The 26,733-nt window shown below is 45.2% G+C and overlaps 2 protein-coding genes across 2 annotated transcripts; both read left to right on the top strand.

Moving 5' to 3' along the window:
• Nucleotides 1-8,631: 8,631 nt before the first annotated feature.
• On the top strand, nt 8,632-9,374 carry LOC125554539. The gene is made up of 4 exons (XM_048718065.1): nt 8,632-8,730; nt 8,823-9,044; nt 9,132-9,250; nt 9,329-9,374. The coding sequence occupies exons 2-4, from the start codon at nt 8,892-8,894 to the stop codon at nt 9,372-9,374; spliced, it is 318 nt and encodes a 105-aa protein (XP_048574022.1). The 5' UTR covers nt 8,632-8,730; nt 8,823-8,891.
• Nucleotides 9,375-16,111: 6,737 nt separating this feature from the next.
• Nucleotides 16,112-25,966, top strand: LOC125554538 (putative protein FAR1-RELATED SEQUENCE 10). Its single transcript, XM_048718064.1, has 13 exons — nt 16,112-16,278; nt 16,366-16,630; nt 16,723-17,413; nt 17,492-17,949; nt 18,042-18,329; nt 18,482-18,826; nt 24,094-24,180; nt 24,267-24,333; nt 24,417-24,686; nt 24,775-24,961; nt 25,068-25,257; nt 25,532-25,788; nt 25,873-25,966. Exons 1-13 carry the CDS (start codon nt 16,112-16,114, stop codon nt 25,964-25,966), a joined length of 3,366 nt encoding a protein of 1,121 aa, XP_048574021.1.
• Nucleotides 25,967-26,733: the final 767 nt, after the last annotated feature.

Raw genomic sequence — 26,733 nt, 5'->3', positions numbered from 1 at the left:
CCAAGTTTGTCGTCAATACTCCAAAACCAACTAGGGGTTGCACTTGATGCACTTACAGATTTTTCAGAAGTCGTGCAACAAACTAATCTAGACATCCGATTGCTACAACAACCTCCAAATAGCCCTGAGTTTAATTGTTTGGACCTCTGCTTTCATAACTCCCTCCAGTATCTAACCGACTGCAAGTCACCTACAAACATCCAGGAACTGGTACAGGGTGTGGAAGAGGAATTCGAGAACTATGATCCCCACAAGTTGTACAGAAGCTTTATCACATTAGAAGCAGTTATGTTTGAAGTTATGAAAGACAAAGGAGGAAATTGCCACACCCTGATTTTCATGCCACAACACTTAATCTAATAAATCATGATAAAATGTGGTTTGACAAAAACTTTTGAGTGTTTTGGACCTTACCTTGATTGGATTTTGTATGTTGTTTGCAAGTGCTCTAAAAATCAAATAAATCCTCCAACTCCTATACTTCATCTCCTTTCTCCAAACTCTTGAAACAATGATCATGCCATGTGTATAGGACATAAAAATAATTTCTTACAAAAATAATTTGGCCAAAAAGTATTTTCTAAAATTAGTTTTCCAAAAACCCTTGAATTGAGATTTGCACTGCAAGTACTTGATTTGAGGTGTGAAAGATATTTCAAAAGGTATATTTGAAACCTATTAGATATAGGATTCCCAGAAACCACAAAAATATAATTTTAAAAGTTATTTTCCTATTTTATTTAAAAGCTTTTTCTTAAGGCCAGAAATGGTCTTTAATAGGGAAAAATTATTTTATTGTTTCAAAAATATTTGACAAAATCAGGGAAACTCAGGGGGCATATATTTCCCATATATAAGAGTTTCAACACATGGTCATGTTCAAAATATTGGTCAAATCCCTCAAAAACCCTTTCTGGATATTTCAAGCTTTTGAAATATTTACAAAGGAAATATTCCCCAAAAATTCCAATAAAATTCTATCATGTCTCATATGACATGTTTGATGAGCTTGCCAAGCCTCATGTCATGGAGAATAGTATAACCCCATGGAATCCCCTCAAAACCATTTCTGCCCATTTCAAGGATTTGAAATATTTCTACAGGAAATATTTTCATAAAAATCCAAGAAAAATCCAGCAAGTCAAAAATGCATATTGTGATCACCCTGCAAAGCCTCATGTCAATCAAGGTCATTTTGGTTCACCAAAATGCCCCAAAACCCTCTCTGACCAGAATCAAGTTTGAACAAGTTTGTACTACCAACTTTCTCTCCTTGACCTCAACTTTTGTGAGCATGTTCATATGCCCAAATGAGGCCACTACACCAAGTAGTGCATCAAGGAGAAGTGTTATGCTCAACTAGATCTACACAAGTCTATTTCTGCTCATTCCTAGGGTTTACAAAAGTTGCATTGGCAACTTTGCCCAAATAAGCTCCAAATTGGTGGAAGGCCCTAATTTTATGTGTCATTTCACCCTGTGGAGTCTCATGGCAATTGGAAATCATTTGCTTTCCAAAACCTTTATCAAACACCTTCTGCCACTTATCAAAAATCACCATTTTGACCACTAAAACTATTCTCCTTGAGCTCCACTTTTTACCACAGCTCCTCCTAGACCTCTTCTACCTCCAGTAGCAATGGCTGCAGCTCAGGTCAATAATTGAGGGGTGAAACCACCTCTTTTACCTCTCTGAACAGCCCTTGCACCCCTCTTCCTCACCTCCCTCCTCACTCCAGTGGCCACCCAAGGCATCCAAGGCTTTCCCCACATTCTTTACTCCTCCCTAGAGCTACCAGAACACTTTGCCATGCCCACTTTGCCAAAAAAATGGCATGCCAGCCATTTGCACGCTCTGGAGCGCGCTACAGTGCGCTCCCGCACTATAGCCGCCCCCTGCCAACCGCCTCCGGCCACCTCGGGCCTCCCCAGCGTGTCTCACGAGGCCGCCTCGGCGTCTGGGACATGGCAAGCTGCCGGCCCCCTCCTAAACCTCTCCCCTCTCTCCTCCATGGAGCTCGCCCAAGTGCGCCGTAGGCCGCGTCCACGGTGCACCACGGCCCCTCTATTTAGAGGCCCTCCTGAGCTCTCCTACGGCTTCTTCCCGCTCTCCCTCTTCCCCAGCAATCTCCGAGACAAGACACCTCTACCCCTCGCGCCCTCCTGCCCCCTCCATGGCTGCCATGGTCGCCGTCGGCCTCCACCCGGCTCCGGCGAACCACTTCGGTGACGAACATGCGAGCTAGGACGCTTCCCAGTTAGAATGCCTGTAGGGTTAAGGTAGATGGCATGGGTCCAAGTTGTCAACGAAGATTTCCGCTGCGATGCTATACTCAAGACTTGACCATAATGGTCCTACTTGTGTAATACGGTATGTATGGATGTAAGACTCTTGTTATTCAGCTTCTGTGTGTTCAGTGAGCATTGATCTCTGGGATCACTGTACACATGCATTCGGTGATCACGACTTATGAGTCGGGGTCCCCATAGAAATCAATATAAGTTACCACACTTGCACAAGGATCGTATTCAGAATGTTGGCAGGGAAATAATCAATGTATATTGCGACAGTCAGGTAGTTGTTGATACCAGGGCCATTATAGAAGAAATTGAAATTGCAATAGGAAAAGAAAAGGGAAGTAAAGAAGTAGTTGTAGAAGGGAAAAGAAGGAAAAGTAAAGGGAATGGAAGAAGTAGCAATAGAAGGGAAAAGAAAGAAACATGAAGAGAACGGAAGTGAAGTGTATGTCTTGTGAATGTCATGTGTATTGGATTATTGTAATTATTTGAATCTATTGGATTTATTTGAATTTATTTCAATTATCTGGATTTATTTGAATTATTTCAACTTATTTGAATTTATTTGTTGCTCGTCTACCCGTACTAGTATTAGTCCTACCAGTCACCTGTTGTGCAGAGGGTGACTGCACTTTTTGTTTAATATGGACATGTGTAGGGTGCTTGCTTGCATCAGGACATCAGAAAAGAACATACTCTCTTGTCTCTCTTGGGAGAGATTAACTTTAATTAAGCCATTTCTCTTGCGAAGCAAGTGCCCTGTTTTACTGACTGTCAAAAAGCCATAGTACCCCAAAATAACTTCTGCTTAGTGCTAGAGCAGATCTTCTCAGCTAAGATCCTAATTACTCCTACTAATGATGATATCTCCTTGGGGCCAAGTGGTTGGCAGTATTACTCCTACTAGTATTTTCATGATTCAGCGCCATGCAAATGTATTCCATCAAAAACAGAATCAAAGACATAATATGGGAGTAGTAGTGGATATTTATTGCCCATGCTGATTATTCACTTCACAAGGTTACCTAGTACTCCATCAAAAACAGAATCAAAGATGGCATGGCATGCTTGACGTGATGTAACTAATCTTTGTGCCATAATCTTTCCCATTTTAGAAATGCACTAATCTTTGCCATGGAGTACTATAGATATAGATTGAGTAACTGACGGTGTTACTAATCTTTGCCATGGAGTATTTCTAAAATGCATGAAGGTTATGTATAGTGAAGTGAAACTTCAATTTTGTCATGGATTGGTGATGGTACTGAAATTTGTTGGTAAATCCTTCTGATTTGGCAGGATCCACTACTCACCAAGGCTTTTACTGCCCTTTAGGAAGCCAGCTGCTTTCCAGATCATCATTTAACAGGGGAGGAGGACACAGGATAGTGGTTGCCCAGTGCTTTATCATCAACACAGCTGGTGCCAGATCATCTACTTTCCATGGCAATCCGTGATGGGAAAACCATTTTAGTAAGTTCAAGAGAATAAATAAGTTACAGATTTCATGCACAAAGTGCTAAACAGTAGACATATGGAGTGAGTTTTTTTCTCATAAATCTGCTCTTGCTTAAGCAAGTTTTTGACTGAAACACCTTCAGTAGTGTAACGCCCCGGACACACCCGCCGGTGGTCGTTACTCCTGGCGGGATTTAGACTGGCCCCACAGATCAATACTAGTCTTTTCTACGCACTTTGTCCTCACTCGTGCGCACCCAGGAGCAACTTCCTGGTCGGTCACCCATCCTAAAACTACTCCAAGCTGAGCACGCTTAACTTTGGAGTTCTGTCCGAATGGGCTCCCAAAAAAAGGAGGAATTCCTTATTGATATGATTAGTCTATCATCCCTAATAAGCCAGGCTATCACATACACCCCCACTCAGAGGAACCAACGTCCTTGTCGAGCCACAGGAACGTTCCCTCTTGGCACATACGTCTGTGCATCCAGTCCGGTACATGTACCATGCCATGTGCCACGACGGGTCAAAAACGTCATGAACAACATGACCGCGCACCTGTCCGCAAACATCCGTGTAACCACGAGGGTCGGCTCTGATACCAACTTGTAACGCCCCGGACACCCCCGCCGGTGTCCTTACTCCTGGCGGGATTTAGACTGGCCCCATAGATCTAGTCTTTTCTACGGACTTTTATCCTCATTCATGCGCACTCGGGAGCAACTTCCCGATCGGTCACCCATCCTGAAACTACTCCAAGCTGAGCACGCTTAACTTTGGAGTTATGTCCGAATGGGCTTCCGGAAAAGAAAGAATTCCTTATTGATATGAGTAGTCTATCATCCCTAATAAGCCAGGCTATCACAAGTAGACACCACAAATCATGGCCTCACCTTTGCTTGTTGGTGCATTTCGAGCATCCTGCGGCAGTCCAGCCTTGCGACAGGGGCAACCAATGATAGCCGATACCCTCGAAACAGCCTCACTGACAGCTATTTCCACTCTTTCCTTGCAGAAAACCTTGACGATGTCTTCTTCCTCGTCTTGGTCGATTGGCATCGTCCTGCCATTGATTCCTCACAGACCAACGCCTTTTCGGGACCACCTCAGCATAATATTCTCAAGGATACCAACACTTTGAAGTAACTTCTTGTACTTGTTTCTTTCTTGGTGAGCTCTGAATCGTGCCTATCAGAATAAACAGGTGGACTTGCTTATGGACTGAACAAAATCCTCAAAACATTAAGGATGCACTAGTACACATCACATAATTACTCCACGCGTAATACAATGTTCTGTTCTGACACAAAGATTAGTTACTAAATCTAGCATTTTAGAATTAGTGGCATTTTAGCATTTTAGAATTAGTGTATATTTAAAATGCTGTTGAGACAGTACTAATTTCAGAGTTCATAGTTCATGACTGAATTTAGAGACAGTAAAAATCTTACTAAAAAAATTGTTCAGAGATCGAATGCTTGCAAAATTGTTCAGTTAACTGTGCAAAATTGTTCAGTTAATTGTGCAAAATACTCCAAAATCTAAACTAGCAGAACTAGTGCAAATATTCAGTAAATTTAGTAAATATGGAGTAGAGAAGGGAGGTTGACCCAGGCTGTAGGACTTGGGGTTGATCTGCAGCAGTGCAGAAAACTTGTAGCCGCCGCTGCTGCTGCCAAGTGAGCAGGCGCAACCCACTGGACAGCCCAGCCGTGGTGTTGCAGGCGCGGGTCTTCCACCAGAGAAACAACGAAGAAGACCCAGCCGCCATCGTATTCCTCCTGGAGTTGTCGTCGCCGTCTTCCACACTCGCAAATCCACGACCTTTAGCTTGCCGTTGTCGTCGGGCTCGTCAGCATTTAGCTTGCTGCATCTCCTGTCGTCATCGGGCTCGTCGGCCTCTATGTTGTTGTTGGTGGTCCGGATCCAGCGCCTCCGGGATCTCCGACGGCGGTTCCCATGCAGCCGGAGTAGAGCGCGGCGGTAGCTGGGGAAATCCAAGATTCTTTTGAGGAAGGAGGGTGCTTGGGCAGGCAGGCGAGCGGTAGCTGCGGCGGCGGAGCAGGAGGCAACCGCGGCAGGAGAGTGGGGGAGCAGGGGAGCTGCGGCGGCGGGGAGAAGGGCAGCTGCTGCTTCTATCAGAGGAGGACGACGAGGAGCGCGGGTTTGGTCGGGAGAAACCAGATGTGTTTTTTGCAAAATTGCCCTCGCGACAAGAATTACAGGATGGAGCGAGTGTACTAGAGTAACAATTTTTGTACATTTCATTAACATATTTCAAAATTATGGGTTTTAAAATCATAATTAAATTATGTTTTAAATATATGTATTAATTTTTAAGCATTTTTGAAATTTAATCAGGTCTACAAAGGGAACAAAGTGCATTCTTTCGTTTTTAAGGTTCTTTTGAAAGGCTTAATTCTTCATTCACAGCCTACTGCGGGCCTCTGGTCTCAAATTTAGCCCAGGGGATCGAAATTTATTCCGAGCGGTATAGAAACTTAGAGCCCACTAGCCCAGCAAACCCTATTATCCCGTATATAACCCCCCCCCCCAGCCGGCCCCCAGTCACTCCAGTCCCGCACCCCGCAGCCGCCGCGCGGGCGCGCACGCACTATCCAGCCCCTCACCCTCTCCTCTACACGCGCCAAACCCTAATCCAGCCCCGTCGCCCAAAGCCCCAAACCCTAACCCAGCTGCGGCGGGCGACGGTCGAATCTCCCAGCTTGCCGCACATCCGGTCGATCTCCCACCTCTCGACACCTCCGTGCGTCCACGGTGGTGCGAACAAGGCGTCGGCAGCGAAGCGAAGGCAAGGGCCCCCATCGAGCGACGGTCGGATCTCCCGGCTCGCCGCGCATCCGGTCGACCTCCCACCTCTCGGCACCTCGCGTCCACGGCGGCGCGAACAAGGCGGCGGCAGCTAAGCGAAGGCAAGGGCGCCCATCGGGCGACGCTCGGATCTCCCATCTTGCCGCGCATCTGGTCGATCTCATACCTCTCGACACCTCGCGTCCACGGCGGCGCGAACAGACGGTGGCAGCGAAGCGAGTGCAAGGGGGGCGGCGGCGGAGCTCTCAGCCGTTCCCACATATCCGACCTGAACCACCCTCCTTGGCTCTCCAGCATTTCATCTCATCCGACTCAGTCCACGGCGTCGGGGTATGCTATTTTATCCTCATTCCTCATTATATCAATCGCTGTCCTCTGATGTATAATTTGTAACGTGATGGGCAAATGCCTACAAGCAATTCCTTAGATTGATTTAGTATCTTTTAGTCCTTCTAATTTGTTATATGAGCCTCTCTATGTATTTGTATGTTGAGTTGCTGACAGAATGGATGATTGTATGTGTGCTTTACTTCTGTTAAGTGCAAACTATGATATGATTAAGTAATCTGTTATGAGGCCATTCTATGCATAGTTCCAGAGCTATGGCTTCACAAATTAAAGTAAGTTAATCGAAAGTAAATGGTACTCCCTCCGTCCGGAAATACTTGTCATAGAAATGGATACAAATGGGTGTATCCAGAACTAAAATACATCTAGATACATCCATTCCTTGGACAAGTATTTCCGGACGGAGGGAGTATTTATGAAAAAGTCAGGTGTGCATTTGGTAGTCCTTTCGCTCAGAAAATGTTATCTGTTGGGTGAGCACTTGTATGTGCCTATGTGCTTAAGTTGTTTTTTTTCTATGATTATGCAAGTTTCTGTACATGTTGACATGATGAAAATAACTTGGTTAATTTCATATACTTAGTAACAGTATTGTCCTGGTTCATTTTATTCTTGTCCACAAATAGTACTAGATGTAGGTGTTATACCGCGGCATTATCAACAACCCTATCCTGGTAATTGCTGTTAAGCTGTGTTTTTCCCCATGGACTATCAAATCTTGAATTGCTGCTTTAATATGTGGTATACTTTAGCTGTAGTTTACAGCTTTTTTAGTTTGTTCTAATTCTAGCTTTTGAGTATATTTTGATACTGATTAGAAAATTTGTGTTGATTGTTTGATTTCAAATATGTGCTGACTGTCAATGTGTGCTGATTGTTTTATTTAAAATAAGTGTTGTCTGCCTGCATTCGGGTTACTTGTTTTTTTGCTTATGTCTGATAATATAAGAATAACATTCCGTTTTCTGCTTTTAAGGAATGGATCAAGCCCAAGCCTTGTTCTTCTTGCAATGGATCGGCGCCCATCGGACCCAAATCGGCGCCCACCGGACCCAAATCGGCGCCCACCGGACCCAATTGACTGAATTTTTTGATCTTTACTTTGGAGATGCTGCTGTCATATGCAGCAACATTGGTCGCAACTATCTGAAGAGTGCCTACCGGTTTGTCATTGATACATTCAATCGAGGGTATTGCTGGCATGGATCATTTTCTGTACGCAATTTCCTGGTCGCTGGTGAATTATTTATGATGGGCATACCTGCACTCCACAAGACTCTTGGTTTTCATGACCTCCTTATTGATCTTAGAGCCTTGAGCAATGCTTTGCTGCCATACTACTGTGAAGGAAACCAACCTGGAAACGTGCCTGCACTATTCACAGACCATCTTCATTATATTACCACTAATGTCCCATTAGGAATTGGACCATCAATTGTGTTCCAATCTAGGTTCATTCGTCTGATATACCATCACTTCTCGTTCTCATTGCCGGATCATACGTATTCGCTGTTTTCAGCACTTGCAACAGCAAAAAATCATCTTGGGCAGGATGACGTACGCGCATTTAATATTCTCCTTCGACAAGCTTGGAATGATTTACTGATGGACCAGATTGCAGTAGTTGGTCAAAATTGGCCTGATCAAGCCGAACAAAATTCGATCTTTTATGAAATTATGTGGTGGTAGAGCAGGCAGGCAGGGGTACCTCCAAGGAGAGGATATACAGGTACACCTGAGTCATTATACAATTTTGGAAGAAACAACAGAGTTCATGCACCTGAAAAAACAAAGGTATACATATTACTATGTTTGTTGTAAAAAAATGTCACATTTGGGCTGGAGACAAAGCAACGTTGTAAATTTTACCTCTTCTGTCATTTCAGGGGCCAAGGGGAGCTCTGCTAGGGGAGATTCAGCAAGTGCCACCCCATGGTGCAGGGTGTTGGCGATGGATGATCATTACTCCTGAGGGGGAATGGGGCTGGGTGTGGCAGCCTGCTCAAGGGCAGTGGTTCTGGCCGACGGTTCCAGGTGATACCCAGTGGCGAATGACCAAGTGGCCAAATGCTGCACCAGTGCTGCCTCTACTACCATTATCTGCCCAGGTAGTGTGATGAGATCCCTTGGTTTCATGGATACATAAAATTTGAGGCATATACATTAAACAGTGTCTTTACATGCAAACTACACAGGACCAGAAAATGGATAATCCAGAGAATGTGGGCCATATGGTAGGGAAGGAGTTTGGGATGTTCTTTGCTCATGCCACGGCCTTTGTCCTCCTATTCTTACAGTGTGGAACTCCAGAGTAGTAAGTTTTTTCTTCATATTTGTTCAAATTTGGCAAAGAAAGTGCATAGAAAATAATCAAAATTTCTTCTGAATACAGTATTGATCAGCCTCATCAGAGATACGAAGAGGCAATGGATAGTTAACTACAGAGTAAGTACCTTGTACACACTTGTATTTTTCGACCAGTGAAGCTTGATGTTATGGTCTGATGCCATTTTTTACACTTGTACATGTGAACATAAATCACATATGTATTTTACATCATGGATTTATATTCTTGTCATTCAATCTGCTAGAGCCAATTTTTAGTTGCGAAACAGGCCTGAGATAATGTCCTATTTTATGTGAGTTTGAATAGGGAACATGAAGTTGACTAGCACACAATTACTAGAGTTTAAAGTGTATTGTCAGGTCTATGCTTCTCTCAGTGTTAGTTTTTTTGTTAGCTAAAGCTTTCCATTCTGATGGAACTTTGTACGGCACATATATTTTGAGTAAATTACTTGAGTTACAGACTCAATGTACATACTATACCTCACTTACCACTACGAGCTACTATTTAGGGAGAATTTGTGTTGCTGAAATTCCACGTGTAAAGACATGTTTCGTAGATCTACATGTCTAGATTCTATTTGTTTTTAAAAAGTGCAGTTTTATGTTGCACTTCTTTATTGAATCCAGGCCTGCGTAGCATACCCCGAAAGTCTTAAATCTGCAGCTATGTGGAATTGGCTCTTAATTTCGTAGCTCTGTAATTTTTGTACTTAAACAAGTACTCCCTCCTTAAACTAATATAAGAGCATTTAGATTACTACTTTAGTGATCTAAACACACTTATATTAGTTTACAGAGGGAGTAGTTTAGTAATGCTTTGTACTTTGGGGATGGGGACACATTTCACATGATACATGTAGGGATCCAAGTTACGGCCCCGCTAGAACCTGCTTTATTTCCTTCCATCACGCTAATCCTTTGTTAAGAAAGTTTGATCTTAACATTTGCCTTTTAGGCTCTGTTTTAGGGTGTTCTCCTTTTTGGGAATATGCAACCTGGGCTGCCCAAGCAGTTTGGGTATAGATGGGACCTTGGAAAGGGTGATTCAATGTTTTGGGAGGATAAATGGATAACTGACTATCCTTTATGCACCACTTATTTGAATCTTTATAATATCTGTAATGAGAAGAACCATTCAACTTGTCTATGATGAACAATTTCTCTTTGGATAATGGTTTCTGCTGTTGGTTCACATTTCTCTTTGGATAATGATCCCCCCAGGAGGATGTTGCATTCTGCTGGGGTGTATACTATGCAATTTATTTAGAAGAAATAGTTTGGCTTGTTGTTTATAACCCATCTGCTCTACAGGTCATGCTATTTTCTCCCATTGCCGAGGCACAGCTGAGAGGAGTTTCGATGTTCCAATGCTGGCAAGATTTAAGTTGAAGGCTGCGGCTACGAGCTTGTGGGCTGATTCGCAATGCGTTCCAGTTTGATCAAATTCTCCAAAAGTTGCACTGATGAGCCAATGCATTGCTGAGTGAATCTTTTTGTAATTTTCTTTTGCTTAGGTCTACTTACTGAATCAGTGAATCTTATTGATTCATGTTGCTCATGACTTCCTTGTAAAAAATTAACATACTATAGCATCTTACCGGATCTTTTTTTATCAATTGGCGTGTACTGTTTTGTACTGCCTCCTTTTGGAAATATTTGTCGGATAAATGGATGTATCTATAGGTATTTCAGTTCTAGATACATCCATTTTTATTCATTTCTCGGACAAGTATTTTTGGATGGAGGGAGTATTATGTTTGAGTTTTTGAATGGTAGTGTTTTCTTCAAGTAGGAAACTGATAGCTCCTACTCCCTCTGTCTGAAAAAGCTTGTCCCAAGCTTGTTTCTCAAATGGATGTATCTAGAACTAACTTGGTGCTAGATACATCAATTTGAGGGACAAGTTTTTTCTGACGAAGGGAGTAATAAGTATTTCAATTGCAAAACAGCAGTTTAGACTGAGTTTGGTTGCTGCATTCATTTAAGATCATTATGCTGCGTTTGGATGTTTGTATTTGGGCTTGGAAACGTTATTTGGTTTTGGTAGGGGTTTAATTCAGATGATCGAATGTGCTTTGTGGTAGAGCCTGGTAACCGAGTAAAATGCAGGTATGGTATACATATCACGTATGCCACATCGGCCAAGGGCCCGCAGTCAGACGACTTGGTCATCACTGGAAGAGGGTGAGATAACGAAGTTGTTTCCTACCCTAGCCGTCGCCACCAGCCAAGCGACTAGGGAGGCGATCTCTTTCCTCCTGTCTCCACCGGCCGGGGCGCTGGTCCCCTCTCCCTTCGACCGCTGCTCCGGCGGGAGGGGGGACCCGTTCCTCCGCTTTTTAAATATATTTAAAAAATAAAGTATGATATGTCGACACTTCTCATTGCACCACTTTTTCTGTGAGGTGCTCGGGCACTTTGGCTTGGAATTTTATGAGACCATGTTCATCATCTATTATTTCAGTAAAATCAGCTGATTTGTCTGTGCACTCGATTGCCCAGCCCAGGGCCTAAGCAAACAACACAGGTCCTTTATCTATGAAACTGGCGTCATGGCCACGTTCTCCTTGGCGAAATGGCCTATCCACCAATGACGCTCATCGTTTGGGACCCCATAGTGAAATCGATGAGTACCAGGTCAATTGATCAGTAATTTCAGTGAAAGATGGCAGTCACAAGACTTCTTTCGACATAATATGTTGATCAGCCAAGTGGATCATTCATTACTGAGTGATGGAGTTCCAGAATGATTATGGGCCGAGCAGGTCGTTCAATCCTAATACCGTGATGGAATTCTCAAAAGCGGAAAACTCGAGAGTAACCGCTCATCTGAAGAAGCCTCAATCTCCTCAAAATTATGATAGTCTGCTTGAAGTGACCTAACCATTGGCGAAAGACTCTGTTCTGAAGGTTTTGACCTCGTGCCTTGGCTCGTTTACTCCTTCCACCACCTCGGTGTGGCTTTAAATATATTAAAAAAATAAAACATGCTATGTCGACACTTCTCACTGCACCGCTTTTTCTTTATTCTGCCTTTAGCTCGGAACCAGCCGCCGTTGGCGAGCTTGCTGAAGCTATCGAGGAGGGGGAGGGCGTTGATATGAAATATAATTAGTCTTCGAGCAGGACCGAACAAGGTGTCCCCTTGTGAGCTGATCTAGTATCTCAAAAAAAACTAAATGCAGGAAAATAGACCCAGTTGGTATTACTTTCTCAAGCAGGTGCAAATTTGCTACATCTTGTAGGCGCAATCTTCAGGACATCGTCGGAACATCAATAAGCGGTACTCCGGTAGGGGGTGAGGGTACATCCCGAGAGGAACGAATCCCCCCTTGAGCTGGTGGAGAGGAGCGTACTGCCGGGTTGCAGATGCAGCGGTTGAACGTCTCGGAGCGGGGGTGGTAGAAGAGGAGGAGGCCGTCGCAGGAGGCCTCAGTTTCCAAGCAGTGATTACAGATGAACGAACCCTCTAGTCGCGCCACGGACTAGAACCGGTCGGCCGGGGTGACCCCTGCACGGTGGTCGAATGGAACAATGTCTAGGAATCAACCGCTGTTGGTGAGTTTGCTGAAAGCTATCGAGGTAATGGTCGCTCTCGACTTTGTTCTTCGGAACAATGGAGCGAGTTAATAACTTATTGGAAATAATACATACCGATGTATGCGGTCCGATGAGTGTTGAAGCACGTGGCGGGTATCGTTATTTTCTGATCTTCACAGATGATTTGAGTAGCTATGGGTATATCTACTTAATGAAATACAAGTCTGAAACATTTGAAAAGTTTAAAGAATTTCAGAGTGAAGTGGAGAATCATCATAGAAAGAAAATAAAGTTTCTACGATCTGATCACGGAGGCGAATATTTGAGTTACGAGTTTGGCCTTCATTTAAAATAATTTGAAATTGTTTCACAACTCACGCCACCTGGAACACCACAACATAATGGTGTGTCCTAACGTCGTAACCGCACTTTATCAGATATGATGCGATCTATGATGTCTCTTACCGATTTACCACTATCGTTTGGGGGTTATGCATTAGAGACAGCCGCATTAGGTTTTGGATTTGTAGGTCGTGGTGTGTCATTGGGGTGGTGGGGCCAGCGCTCGGACGAATAAATCTGCTTCAACTCCACTCCCACACCAGTGATGCCTTTTATGATGGTGTCTCGGAGTTGATGGCATCGTGTCTCTGCCGATCCCTCATATCGTCAGCATCTGGGTTCATGGATGGTGTTGGTGAGGCGGCAGCGACTCCATCAGGTGTGTCTCTCCTTTTGCTCTGTCCTCGTTGCTGTGGCGTTGTCTCCGATGTCATGGTGGAGCAGAGAGGTTTTGTCATTCAGGAGTACGTGCAGGCGGTTGTCTATGCAAGTGACAGCTGGAAGATGGAGTATCTTGTGTTGGGTCTATGGTTGAAGGTTGACAGTTCTGTTTTCCTCCTCCGACGTCGTCGTCATGCGGGGGTGTCAGTTCTGAAGTACGATGACGTGTCCGTGGACATGTTGCCCCGTCTGGTTCTTTCAACGGCTATGATTTTGCTTCTAGCAAACTACTTTGGAGGTCCGCAAAGTTGTTGATCAACGAAGGAGTCGCGTCGAGCTTGGGTGAAGAGGTGATCTGTCTTTTACCCTTTGGTGGTCGCTTCGGCGGTGTCGAAGGAGAGGGACAAACGCTTGTACTTTGCATATGATTTTCCTATCTTTTTAGTCATTGTTGGTGTTTACATGCCATGCAACTTGATCTTTATTCTATATATAAATGAGACATGTATTACCATGAAAAAAAGACAACTTGCTCATCCCCTGGTCAAATCGCAGTCGCTATCCCCAATCATCACGGCGTCAACGTTGCAGACAGTTCGATCTCCGGCGAACCTCCCATCGCCGTTGGCATCCTAACCGCGCCTCCCCCTTCCGTTGCCGGCGGTGGCTCGCGCCGCGGCTTGCTGGGGCAAGCTTTCCGCATGAGGCGTGACGGCGGGGAGAGCCCTGACGGCTCCCGGAGGCGGGCCACGTGCGTTCCGCTTCCATGGATGAGCAGATGGTCGTGCGGGCATGTCCTCCTGGCGACGGCTGTCAGAGACTGTAGCGACGCTGTGATGCCCGCTGCTCTACTGACCGCCATGGAGGTAAAGTGCAGCTTCCTGCCGTCGGATGTTTAAGGTTGCAATGCTATTCTAAATTTGAAGGGTTGTGTCTGTCGACCATTCCTATGCAGGGTTATGATATGGATTTGTTATGAAACAAAATTTCTTTGTGTACTGCAAGTAATTGGTGGAGTTCTGAGACCGCTTTTGCTGTGAGAGTGCTTGTGCTGTGTAGTATAACCGTGTCCTTTTGCCGAATCATGAACTGAGAGTACTTGTCTTGTGTATGGCTCTCTCCATTGCACATATTTATTTGAGTATGACTGTGCATTTTTGCTGAATGAAAATAAATAGTTTGAGACTACTTTTGCACATACTTTTGCACAGTTTATGACATGGCTGAGCTGAGAGTTCTTGTGCATGAAAAGATATCAATACATGTGCAAGAATATTGCAATTGAGACTGAACTGAACTTGTGCATTTGTAATATCAGCGCAACAGTACTTGTGCTCAAATGATCTGAATTTGACCAAATCTGCATGAACCACAACACATCTGAACTGAAGATAATAGAAGTTCATATATATGACTGAATCCGCATCGAACAGAACATTGTTTAATTGAATTTGCTTGAACCGCACCACACATGTAGGTCCTGGATAGTACATAAGCCATAATTTAGGAAATAAAAGAGAGATCCAACAGCCAGATCATAAGCAGAACACAGCCATTACAAGCTCTGTAGGTGATCATAAGCAAAAGACAGAAACACTTCAAGTAGTTCATTAACAAAAGACTGAGGCACGTGCATTTTACTCCTGGAAACCACACCCAATACAGAGCCAAGGCGAAATCCGCGCGGCCAGCCGAGGTCGACGCCTCTCCTCTGCCCGCAGGAGAGATTCTATCTGTTTGACCGGTCGTCATCATGTTCCTCTAGCTAATCTGGCTGCCTTCCTAGTTAAATGTTGTATCTTCTGATTCTTCTATGCTATCCGATGTGCCATTGGATTGATCTCCAAGAAGGTAACAGCACTAGTTTGGACTTTGGAGGCCATCAAGATTCCCCCTATGCATTGCCACCTCTGCGTTCACCCACTCTAGATCCACTGACGATCTCAAAAGAAGAAGAAAATGCGACGCGAATTTTGAGGACATGCGGCCACGCGAGGTCGTTATCTCGTGCGTCGGCAGCGCGTCGCGATCGGCAGCTAATATAGCAACTCCTCCCCACTAGCAAATACGGCACAGTGTTTTATTTGTTCTTAGCCGGGATACGCCCGCTATACGCTCTCATTTATGGGCCAGTATGCATTTACTTTTGTACAAATACAGCGTTGTCCGTTAGCTAGTCGACACGCTGGGACACCTGTTCGGTGGTGTGGTCATAAACGCCCTGACGTCGGGTCCACCATCATTTAGCAAGTGGGCAAGCCGTCTCCGACCAGTAGCACTGTACATCTTCTTGAAGCTGCGCACTGGAGGAGGCGCAAAGGGGGGAGACGGCATGGCTTCAGTAGAAACAGAGAAATCCAGGTAATCCCTGGCAAGATCCATATGAATACCCTTGTTTTCTCAGCATCATAGTACTAGACGAACTGTAATCGACCCCCCTGTCTTCCATAGCATGCCGCCGATTATGGGGGAAAGCAACGGATCTGTGTGCTCGCGATTATCGTGAGCGAGTGCTAGTTACCTCGATTCTGCTATTTTTGGCGTCGATTCGGAGAGGCTAAGCATGCTGCGAGAGGTTACAGAGGACGACCCCAGTGGCAGATTTGTGGATTTGATGGATTTTGTTGAAGTTAGGTCAGAAACAGGCAATGTGGATCTAGATGACAATAGGGCTTCGAGGATGGAGAATAGATATACGGCTCTTGATGACAAAGTTGGATGGGTTACAAGGTAACTAGTTCCTGCCACAAGTTATCGTTTTTCTTCACGCCTCTTTAGATAAATCATACATGGGCTCACTTTCCTTGCCGTGTTCAGGAACAGGAAGGTGGCAATGCCAGACGAGAGAGCAACAAGTGCTGAAAGGGTGACAGCCCTGGAAACAGCACTCACAGGATTTGCCGAAAGAAAAACAGACACGGTGGTGACACCATCGGTTGGGCTGACTTTTGACTCTATAATCGAGGCCTACGATTTTTACAATCTTTATTCCTGGGAGACAGGGTTTGGCATCAGATATGCAAAGAGCAGAACCAATGTCAAAGGAACGAGATGCATGCAGGAGTTTGTGTGCTGTTGCTCGGTGAGTAACCACAATATCATGCTGATTCTTGCTTCATGTTCAGAAAGGTCGGACAGGTCACTTACCAGCTTTTGTTTTTTTGATAAAATCAGGGCAAGCCAAAAGAGGCGAACTCAACATCATCACGGTGTCAATGCCAAGCCATGATAAGACTCTTGCGTACAGATGACGATGGCTGGTACATCAACGAATTCAGGTCCAGTCACAATCACTCGATGTTGAACACATGTGCTGAGAAACTCCACTTCCCTTCACATAGGCATATTGACAAATATACGAGAGAGCTAGTATCTCAGCTTAGAGAGAATAATGTGAACCTGAGCAAAGTTGACAACATTCTTGCAACTTTTTTTGGAAGGGTAGAAAACGTTCCGTTCACCAAAAGATGCTTGAGGACACTGTGTTGGAAGCTGAGTAGGGAGCAGGCGGACGATGATGTACAGAAGACTATGGCCATCTTTTCAGAATTGAAAGTCCAAGACGGCGAGTTTACTTACAATGTGCAGGTAGACGATGAAAGTAGGATACGCACTCTCATGTGGACAAATGGGCGTAGCAAAAAACAATACCATCACTTTGGCGATGTGGTCACATTCGACACAACATACAAGACCAATCTATACGATATGCCATTCGGAATTTTTGTTGGCGTGAACAACCACTTCCAGAGTGTGTTGTATGCTGGTGTGCTCATGCGAGATGAGACGGTCGACACTTTCAAATGGATTTTTGATGAGTTTGTGAAGATGATGGGAGGGAAAAGACCAATTACAATTTTGACAGGTAAAATGAAATGCATCTGTGTTATTCCCTTTTAGTTGCGTGAAGATCTATGATTGACTTGTATGTCGTGTTGTGTAGACCAAGCCAGGGCGATGGAAGTCGCTATTGAGGAAATATATCCAGATGCAACACACAGATGGTGCAAGTGGCACATCCTGAAGAAGGCCAAAGAGAGCCTGGGGTCTAATTACACAAAGAAGTCTGATTTCAGGGCAGAATTCCACAATTTGGTCCACGAGATGCTCACCATCGAGGAGTTCGAGGATGGGTGGGTAGCGTTGCTTGAGAAGTACTCACTGACTAAGAACACGTACCTGACGCAAATTTACGAAACAAGGCAGAAATGGGCCAAACCATACTTTGCAGGAAAATTCTGTGCCAGGCAAACCAGTACTGGAAGGAGTGAGAGCGCAAATCACATGTTGAAACAATATGTTCCACCTTCTTGCTTAATGAATCTTTTTGTCAAGCAATATAACAAGCTACAGTTTGACCGTGAACAAGAAGAAGGGTTCCAGGAGAAACGAACCAGGCTGGTATGACAAATTCCACATAATGTCCGCCCGAGAACCAAAAACTCGTGGGGCATTTAACGACATATATTTTCTCTCTTGTTGTTTTACTGCAGAGTGGAGCTGTCTTGAAGGTCAACACCCCACTAGAAGTGCACGCTAGCAAGATTTACACCAGGAAGATGTTTGAGATTTTTGGAGGAATATTGTATGAATCCGGAAGCTATGGTGTAGAAGAGATCATACCAAAGCAGAAATACATGGTGACCCACGTCAAGGCTGAAAAGCGAGAGAAATGGTTCAAATGCCGATATGAGGTCAATGTGTTTGATAATCTGGGGTATTTCTCGTGCATATGCGGCCTGTTCGAGCACATGGGTATGGTCTGCTGTCACTCGCTGCAGGTTAGCAAGGTGGCAATTCTACACCTAGGGATTTCATCTCACCTCCAATATCTGAATAAGCGGGAAACTGACTACCTAGGTTTTTTATCATGCATATGTAGCTCCCCTGCTGCTTGGGCGATGCACCTTCTGATATTATATGTTCTTCACAGGTCATGAATGTGCTCCGGCTTAGGGAGATTCCCCACAGGCACATCTTGAAGAGGTGGAGCATACATGGCAGAGATAATTTGCCGGATCATCTCAAACATTACCAACAGGACATGGGCCCGCCGGACGCACCCACTTATAGACATTCTGCTTTGTACATCACTGCCCTGGAGGTGGTTAAAATGGGCGACAGAAACCTAGAAGCATACAAATTCATGTTGGATGGATTGGTGGATCTTAGGAGAGAGACGAGATTAGCGCACACAATAGATCTCCTATGGCATCAGGCATGCGAATCTCAGCAGTCCTCGAAAACTAGAGTTGACAGCGGTGGTGGTGTGCAGCAAGTAAAAACCCAAGACTTGTAAGCCGCGTGCTCTATCCTAAATGTTGAATGGTAAATCAGCATAACGGGAGCACTAGTGAATGAGAACAGTCAGGTGCCCAGCCGCGCACTCATCCACCCAGCCCAAAAACAAAGGACCAGAAAAGTGGTGACACGCGACGTCCACAACATGGCTACAGAAGATCCTGTCCAAATGCAGATACTTACAATTAGACTTTTCTAGGCTGCATCCAGTTACTCTCAATCTGGGGATAGAGTCTGCTCACGCACCATTAAAGGAAAAAAAACGTGCCGGCCAACAACCAAGCAGGAAAGCTCCATATGAGAAGGGAAGCAACAAAAGATCAAGGTTTTGTTCACTGTAGGCAAGCCACAAGTCAAGCACCTGCCATGCCGACGCTTGTGTGACGCCCCTAAATAAAGAAAGAAAGTGGGCACATGCCAGCAAGTGTGGAGTGCCTAGGCATAGAAAACAACATGCAGCAAGCCGCTCTTGTCCTCGATGCCGGTTTCCTCCATCTATTAGTTTTTCAAAAATGTTTTGTCTGAACTTCCTCCCTGATATTTCTTTTCTATTAATAAAATTCTTCGAACATTTGACTTCAAAAGCATTCTAGCCATGTTTTTTGTAATCATCCACCCATCATCCAACTGAGCACATTGTTTTTGCCACCAAGTGCGTTGGTGTCCATCGTTCTGCTAGAGACGTCTTAACCTTGGTCGCCATGGGTAAATTTGAAAATGGCATTTTAAGCCCGGCGTCAGCGCGGAGTAAATGAAGCATCAAAGCTAAGCTATGTGGGGGTCTGCGATTTCAAATTCAAACATATCGCTCCTGCGCCTTAACGGCTATATAAACAACCTCGTGCATGTGCAGATTGTTCTACATCAAGGCAATCATTTCGAGCTCGTCTTCCGTAGGCCATCATACTAGCGCAGCACGAAACAACTTCAGCCCAATGCATCCGTTCGTCCCTCTTTCTTTGTCTTCTTTCAGATCGCGGCACGTTTGTTCCCCCCCTCATGCATTAGCGCCCCCTTTTAATGTACTACAGCGCAGCGTCCGTTCTGCTTATTGTACAGAAGGGCATTGGGAGACAAGCTGTTGGCTCTAACTCGAGAATCGATGTAAAGCCACCTGTTTTCGCCATGTGCATTTCTCTATGAACACGGTATTCTGGGCTTTCATGATTCTTACACGGGCACGCACAACACTCTATATTTCCAGCTGTACTGCGTCATAGCGTCTCGCTGCGGCAGATCATGACGTGAGAATGAAAATGCGTGCAGCAAATGATCCCTATGCAGAGTTTATGATTTAACAGAAGGCGGCGAGAACGACCCTCATGAGTCGCAAGCTAGCGCAAGAGATAAAACCTAACCTGCTGGGATCGGACTATTTCACCTGTAGTATACAGGTGGCGTGCGCATCATGGTGTATGGAAACGACGACGATATACTAGGTTTCGTACAGCTTGCATCGTCAAAAGCCCAAACTGTATTGAGCCCAATGCAGCTTGGTAACCGGTTCGCGCCCAACCCCATGCTAACGCTGTTACGATATCATGCAAAAAATAAGTCGACGGCGGAACCAAAAATTAGGATTTCTTGCATGTTTCTTGAACCACGAATGCATCGTACAGGCCTACCGTCTGATCCAGGATTTAGGTTTGAAAAAAAATGTAAAACAGGCTGTCTGTATATCCTTGGGTGGTGTGTAAAAGACGTGAGTGTGATCTGAAAAGGCCAAAAAAATAAAAACTGACATTAAGACAACACACAAAAATTGGAAATGAAATGGCCGTTCAGAAATAAAATTGTAATGAATGGCCGTCGGTTCATTTTAATACAAAAAACAGTCGGAATGAATAGCCGCCGTTATGTTGTTACTTCAACATAAAAAACCTAATTTGAAAGATCTATTAATTCTGGGAAAGACAAACCCTTGACGCACGATTAGCGCGCTAATTAGCCAGCCGATTCCGAGCAAACATATAAAACTTACACCCACCTTTTGCTTTGTTTCAAAAGAATGTGAAATCATAACGATACCCTTGGGAGCTCTCTTCAACGAATCGACAAGAATAATTCCGCATATGGTGGGTCATGCGCACGTCAAGATAAGAAAAGGAGAACATAATTTGAACGACATCCATTCTGGAAAAAGCCGATCCATGTCACCCACGTGAAGCAGAAAAAATGCGCTGGTGAGATTTTCCGAAACACGAACAAATGTGTGTTCCCACACATGACTTGCACTCGTGAAAAACCTAAAGTCGAATAGTTCATTTGTCGCTCTTCAGCGAATCCACAATAAGTTCTATTGGGCACAAAACAGCCGCGTAGGAGTGGTGTATTCTAACACATGCAATTCTCGAGGCCGAAGCGACATTTCAGTTCTCGTGTAAAAAAAGAAAGCCCAGCCACCACAATGTTTACGAGAGGGCTTTCCTTTTTTCGGACATAGTGAATCTAAACTCCCGCATGTTTTAGAATGCTAGCGTTGGGCATTTTATTTGATACGGCAGTGACACAACCGCCACCCGCGAGAGTGTCGACGGCCGATCATCAGACACGAATCTCAGCGGGACGAGAAATCGATGATACGACCGGGGCACGTACACACCACCCTCCGACCCCCCCCCCCCCCCGCCACCGGTCCACTCCGGAAGAGATGAAGAAAGAGGAAACTAAATGTTGCTGCATAAAATGAATAACCCCAACTTTCACTCTCTCATACATCTTCACGGGTCGGAAACCAACTGAAGATTACCAATGAACATGACCCAGAATGTCCAAATAAAAAAAAAATTGTGCTCCCCCCGAAGGAAATGGTTAGTCAAAATGTGAACAGATGTTGTGCTAGGGGGTGGGTGTGATCTTGCGCTAGGATTGCGTGACCTGCATCCGTCATCACAAACAGTGGCTCTGGTTTTACAAAAATATGAGCGGGGGTACGGGTTTTGATGGGTGGCCATGCTTCCTCCGGTTCGCTGTGTCTTGGGCTGCCTAGCAATTTAGTCCCCGGTTGTCATCTTGCGCTTGATCGCGCGATGGGTGGTTTGCATACATAAAGAGCGTCGACCTGTATAGCTGTGAGAATTGATTAGGCCGATTTACTCCTAATTCTTTTTTTTCATATGGATTCGGTGTGAACATTTTCAAACTCGCCCAGCGGTGCTCAATGCGTGCATGTGTGACCGGATCACGTGTGGCCGCGTGTGTAGTGGCCCTGGACAGCCGGCTACGTGCTTGCAAAAGGTTCTTCGTACCGAGCGTGTAGTTTAGTTTAATACATAGACATGGTATGCTAGGAGATCCCGGTCGGATAGAGGACGTACCACGCCTTGAAGCCATGCTCAGCCAGCAGCAGGTATCATGCGTTCCGCCTGGCAGTCCGATTTGACAGCGAGTAGACAGAAGCGTTTAGTCAGCCATTACTCTTCTGTACTCTCTACCCCCTCCCCTCCGTGCATAAGAAAGAGCTTGCCCGAGGGGGAGTCGTCTGAGGGAAGCCATCATCTATCCAAGAACCAGAGCACTCTACCACTGCGAGAGCTCTGCTTCTGGAGCGACGCGTCGCTGGAGCGGCGGCCAACTGCGAGGTGAGAAAAAATCCTTGCTAATTAATACTTCTCGCATTTGCTCTGATGTATACTGATGGCGCTCTTGTTTCTTGTTCCCTGTCTCTTTGCTCTCCTATCCTTTGTTCGTTTAGATGTCCGGGTCTAGCCGTCCAGTTGTACAAGGTATGCACTCTAGGAAGAAAGCCGCGCAGCCAAAATGCACAGTAGACATAGTTATCTCCCAAAGAGTGTACGAAGCGGCTGTTCTATTTTACTGATGAACGAGAGATGCTATAAGGGAGATTGTCTCGGAGGGGAGCCTAGCTATAGCAACATAACCCATGTGAGATCGGAGACGAACGACTGGAGTTATTCCTAAGTAGACCTTTGACGTGGTCATCAAGAAGATGATGCATTTACGTCACATTCAACGAGGTTGACATCCACCAACATCTTAGGAATTGCAACTAGCGAGATATATAGAAATAGAAAAGAGAGATGTGCGTGCCTCAACGATAGCTATAGCGCCAGATCAGAGAGTATCAGGGTTATGCACCCGTCGAGCTTTACATCAACGTGTCGGTGACATTAGATGGGACGTTGAAGAAACCATGCAGACCACCCTGTCTGAGAGTGACAAGAATCAGGATCCAGGTCGTTTTGCCATGCTTTGCATGGCAACTTGTTTTATCTAGGAGAGGAGCCACACTGATCCCAACGGAATGTCCAGTACTATTTTGCCATGGAGCCGGCTAACCTGCCAGGGTGAACTGGGAAGAACGATCATCTTAGCCATCGGCGCAGCCAGGTCGCCCATGCAAATAAACAGTGAAGCGAAGAGGCACGACAGTTGTACGGCGTGCTCCGCTAGTGTTCAGGGAGTCCTGTTCATCTGCGTATGAATTGATTCCAATATTATGTTTGTCGGCTTGAAACTAAATTGTAACAGTCGTTTGCTTCGCAGCATTGTATTTCGACTCGGTCACACTTCTGCTATCTTGTTCTAGCCTACCCGCTGTGCGCCCCCAGAATAAAGTTTACACCTCCAACTTGTCAAAAAACTGATACTCAAAATACACCATAGGCAGCGTTCCGAAGAGATACGGTGTGATAACAGGTATCATCGCCTTCAATCCCATGTTTACTTTTTTTGGCACACCACCCTTGTTCTGACCCATGCATGCATGCAACAGGCCAGGCGTATGACGGATCAAAGCTTGCCATGGAACAGATAAAATGTCAGGAGACAAATCCAGGAGGTGATTTCATTAAACCCATTCTTTTTAGCCACCTGCAGAAGTGGTGCGCACTAACCATTGTGTTTGGCTTCAGGCAAAATCTTCATAGAATCGACTCACGAAAGAGCACGCCTGGCTAGTGCTGAGCGCATACTTTGTTCTTTCGCAAACTTAACTGCACTTAACGACGGACAATCACCTGCATGAACGAGAACATGCACAGAGAGATTGAAAGGCACCTTGCTAACGAGAGGGTGATGAAAATGCGGGACATGCAAGCTTTGCTCAAGTACGTGGATGGGTTGGGCCTGGGTGATTCAGTAAACGAGCTTAAAAACCAAGTGATTGTAGTCGCTGCGCAATCAGGTAACCAGGACAACGCACGTACTCTGTATCTACCGTGCATTAATTCATGTCTGTTCATTTTTGGCAAAAAAACAAATGATTGTTGTTTTAATGCGCAGGTGCGTACCAGGCTTCCGGGAAGTGCAGTGGCAAGCACAGCAGCAGAGAGCCTACGAAATGATCCCCAACGCAGCGCCTTCGTCCTGGTAAGTTTTCCTCTTGCATGTGGATAGATGCGTACAATGTTAACCAATTATATTATGCCTGACTGAAACAAGGAGTACCGATGCAGTTGCCGTCGTCCAGTGCCAGTGCTCCCCGCAGCTCTCCCATGGCCACATTGAGCACGCCCGAGACAGGTGAGACCAGCATTATGCAATATACCACAGCACCGATGCTTACTTCAGTGAATTAAATGAGAAACTGGTTGCTTCCCCTCCAGGTCCGTTCCTTTTGCTGCCTGGGCATCCACGCGACACCCACCACCCCGGTTCCGTTCTGCCGGGTGTGCCAATATTCATGTCCATGGGGTCTTTTGGCCAGTTGTATCTAGATGGTGGATTAGAGAATGTGGTGCAGCCTGTCCGGTGTGGCCAGCATGATGCAGGGGCTGGGCGGCCGATTGGTGAAAATATGGGCTTCGTGCAACTGGGGAAGAGGAAAGAAAGGGAGGTGGAGGACAGCAACGAGATCATTGTTTACCAAGGTAGACGTAAGTGGTTCCTGTGAATGGAATTTACTTATGTCAGGATACTGAATTTGTAGTCGCAGCTGAACGACGCTTGTCAATGCAGGTGCAGCTATTCGTGAGTTAAACTTGTTGGCAAGGTTTGGTGAGGAGGGAGATGGGAGGAAGATCGTTATCTCCACGGAGAATGGTGTCTCACCATTCAACATCCCGGAGTTCAATTACGAATTCGTGTCGCCTCTAGTCGCCCACGCCGCTTGGGTACAAATACAACAGTTAGCCCCAGATGTATTGAACAGGTACTGTTGGTCCCAGTGCGTTTTGAGAAAACACTGAATTTATCGCATGTTGTCTGTTCAGCAGCTAGCGTTATATCTAACTGATCGCATCCCCGCCTTTTTACAGTGTCTGGGTCGATCAACAGGGTCCGCCTCATGTGAAAATGACTGGCTATGAAATTTATGAAAACTTTTGTCAGACACTGGATGACAAGGGTTTCGAAGTCGCAAACATGATGATGAGGGAACAGGATGCAAGGTGGTACGATCCTTCAGACAGGGCGCGTTTCCATCACCCAATGCCGCCTTACTTTGCGGTACGTAATTCGAATCGGCGATGTTTAGTTCAATGATCCATACATGATTGTCGTGGCCTGAGCGTCTTGTTCCTTGTTTCGTGCAGTCCCGGATCATGGAGGTGGGCGACGGTTTCTTGAGCGATCCTTACATAAAAAACTTGTTTGTTGGGGAGCACCTGGGATACGATGTGGAGACATGCCGCCTGGTAATCCCTAGCTGATCCGTAGATCGTTAGTTCATAACCATGTTTTAGCATGTTACGTGACAGCTGCATGTATGTGCTTTTTTCAGATAACCGTGCCGTTCAAGGACGAGGGAGGTTTCTATGTGCTCTATGTTTTCGACATGCTGAAGAAAATTGCTCACGTGATGGATCCGAGACGTACCCAGTGGAACCTTCTAGAGCTGGAGAGGGAGCACGCACGGGTCCTCGACAGGATGCTCTATGGGCTGTGCAAGTGCATTGACAAGTTTTTCAAAGGGTGGCATGTCCGAGAAGATGAATTCAAAAGGGCGGCTCACCGCCTGATGCATGAGCCATCGAACAGGTATGCGCCCCCCGTCCATCCGCTTTGGTGTTTGATCTGCAGCTTAGAATATCAAATTTACGTATAACTTGTGCTCGGATGCAGCGGTGACACTCCGTTCTACACTCTACACTACACTATGTGCTTTGATGGGGAGTTCATGACAGAAGGGATGTGGGCGGTGCGTGCATTATCCTAGCAACTATTTATTCTCGGAGTGATGAACTCTTTCTGAATATTTGTTTGGTTTGTGTTGTCAGGACAAGATGGTGCGGGTCAAGACTCCAAATATTATTTGTATAATTAGAACTACCCATGCCAAGGGCTTTAGTTGTCAGTGCACTCATCTTCGTTGTGGAAGGCGCCTATCGGGCGCAAAGTTTCGTATCTTCAACTTGTAGACCTGAACACCGAATATTATATGTATAATTAATTTTATGTCATGTTGTCGGAAGCATCGGGACGAAAGCGTGTGTTTGGTTTGTTTCTTTGAATATGTTTTAGACAAAGTCGTGTGACCGCGTCTTCTTTTGGGTTATTGGGCGGTTTAGCTTCAAAGCTTTTTTCCTTGGAAGAACATCCACTCAAACACCAATCATCAACGGGAGTGGCACTCGTTTTAATAGAAACAGGAATGGTTTATGCAAGAGACCATGCAATTAGTTAGAAAACCAGATAATTCAGTGTATGTTTTGGGGCTCATTTGTTGTTTGAGAAGTTAAAAAATCCTCTTTGGTTCAATTCGTGTACGGCCAAACCGGTTTACGTAGAAACCGCTCATCCGGTTCATCGACGGGAGTGAAGCTCATCTTGATATAAACGGAAACGGTTTACGTAGAAAACCACGCGATTAGTTAGAAAACCGATGAATTCGATGTATGTTTTCTTTCTCTCTTCACCGCTATCATGGTGCCGGAGGTGTCGCGAAGAAAAGATGTTTGGTTTTCTCTTTGCTTATGTTTTAGA

Source organism: Triticum urartu, chromosome 4 (assembly GCF_003073215.2).
Source record: "Triticum urartu cultivar G1812 chromosome 4, Tu2.1, whole genome shotgun sequence".
In the NCBI taxonomy this organism is placed as follows: Eukaryota; Viridiplantae; Streptophyta; class Magnoliopsida; order Poales; family Poaceae; genus Triticum; species Triticum urartu.
Note: the sequence above shows the minus strand (reverse complement) of the source record. Positions and strands in the feature narration are given on the sequence as shown.

Excerpts from the sequence above, each read along its gene's own strand:
- LOC125554539 (XM_048718065.1), top strand. The coding sequence starts at position 8,892 with ATGATCATTACTCCTGAGGGGGAATGGGGCTGGGTGTGGCAGCCTGCT. Across the intron at positions 9,045-9,131 it reads TACTACCATTATCTGCCCAG|GACCAGAAAATGGATAATCC; the intron begins GTAGTGTGATGA and ends CAAACTACACAG. Across the intron at positions 9,251-9,328 it reads CAGTGTGGAACTCCAGAGTA|TATTGATCAGCCTCATCAGA; the intron begins GTAAGTTTTTTC and ends TTCTGAATACAG.
- LOC125554538 (XM_048718064.1), top strand. The coding sequence starts at position 16,112 with ATGCTGCGAGAGGTTACAGAGGACGACCCCAGTGGCAGATTTGTGGAT. Across the intron at positions 16,631-16,722 it reads AGTTTGTGTGCTGTTGCTCG|GGCAAGCCAAAAGAGGCGAA; the intron begins GTGAGTAACCAC and ends TGATAAAATCAG. Across the intron at positions 18,330-18,481 it reads TCTGCTGTCACTCGCTGCAG|GTCATGAATGTGCTCCGGCT; the intron begins GTTAGCAAGGTG and ends TGTTCTTCACAG.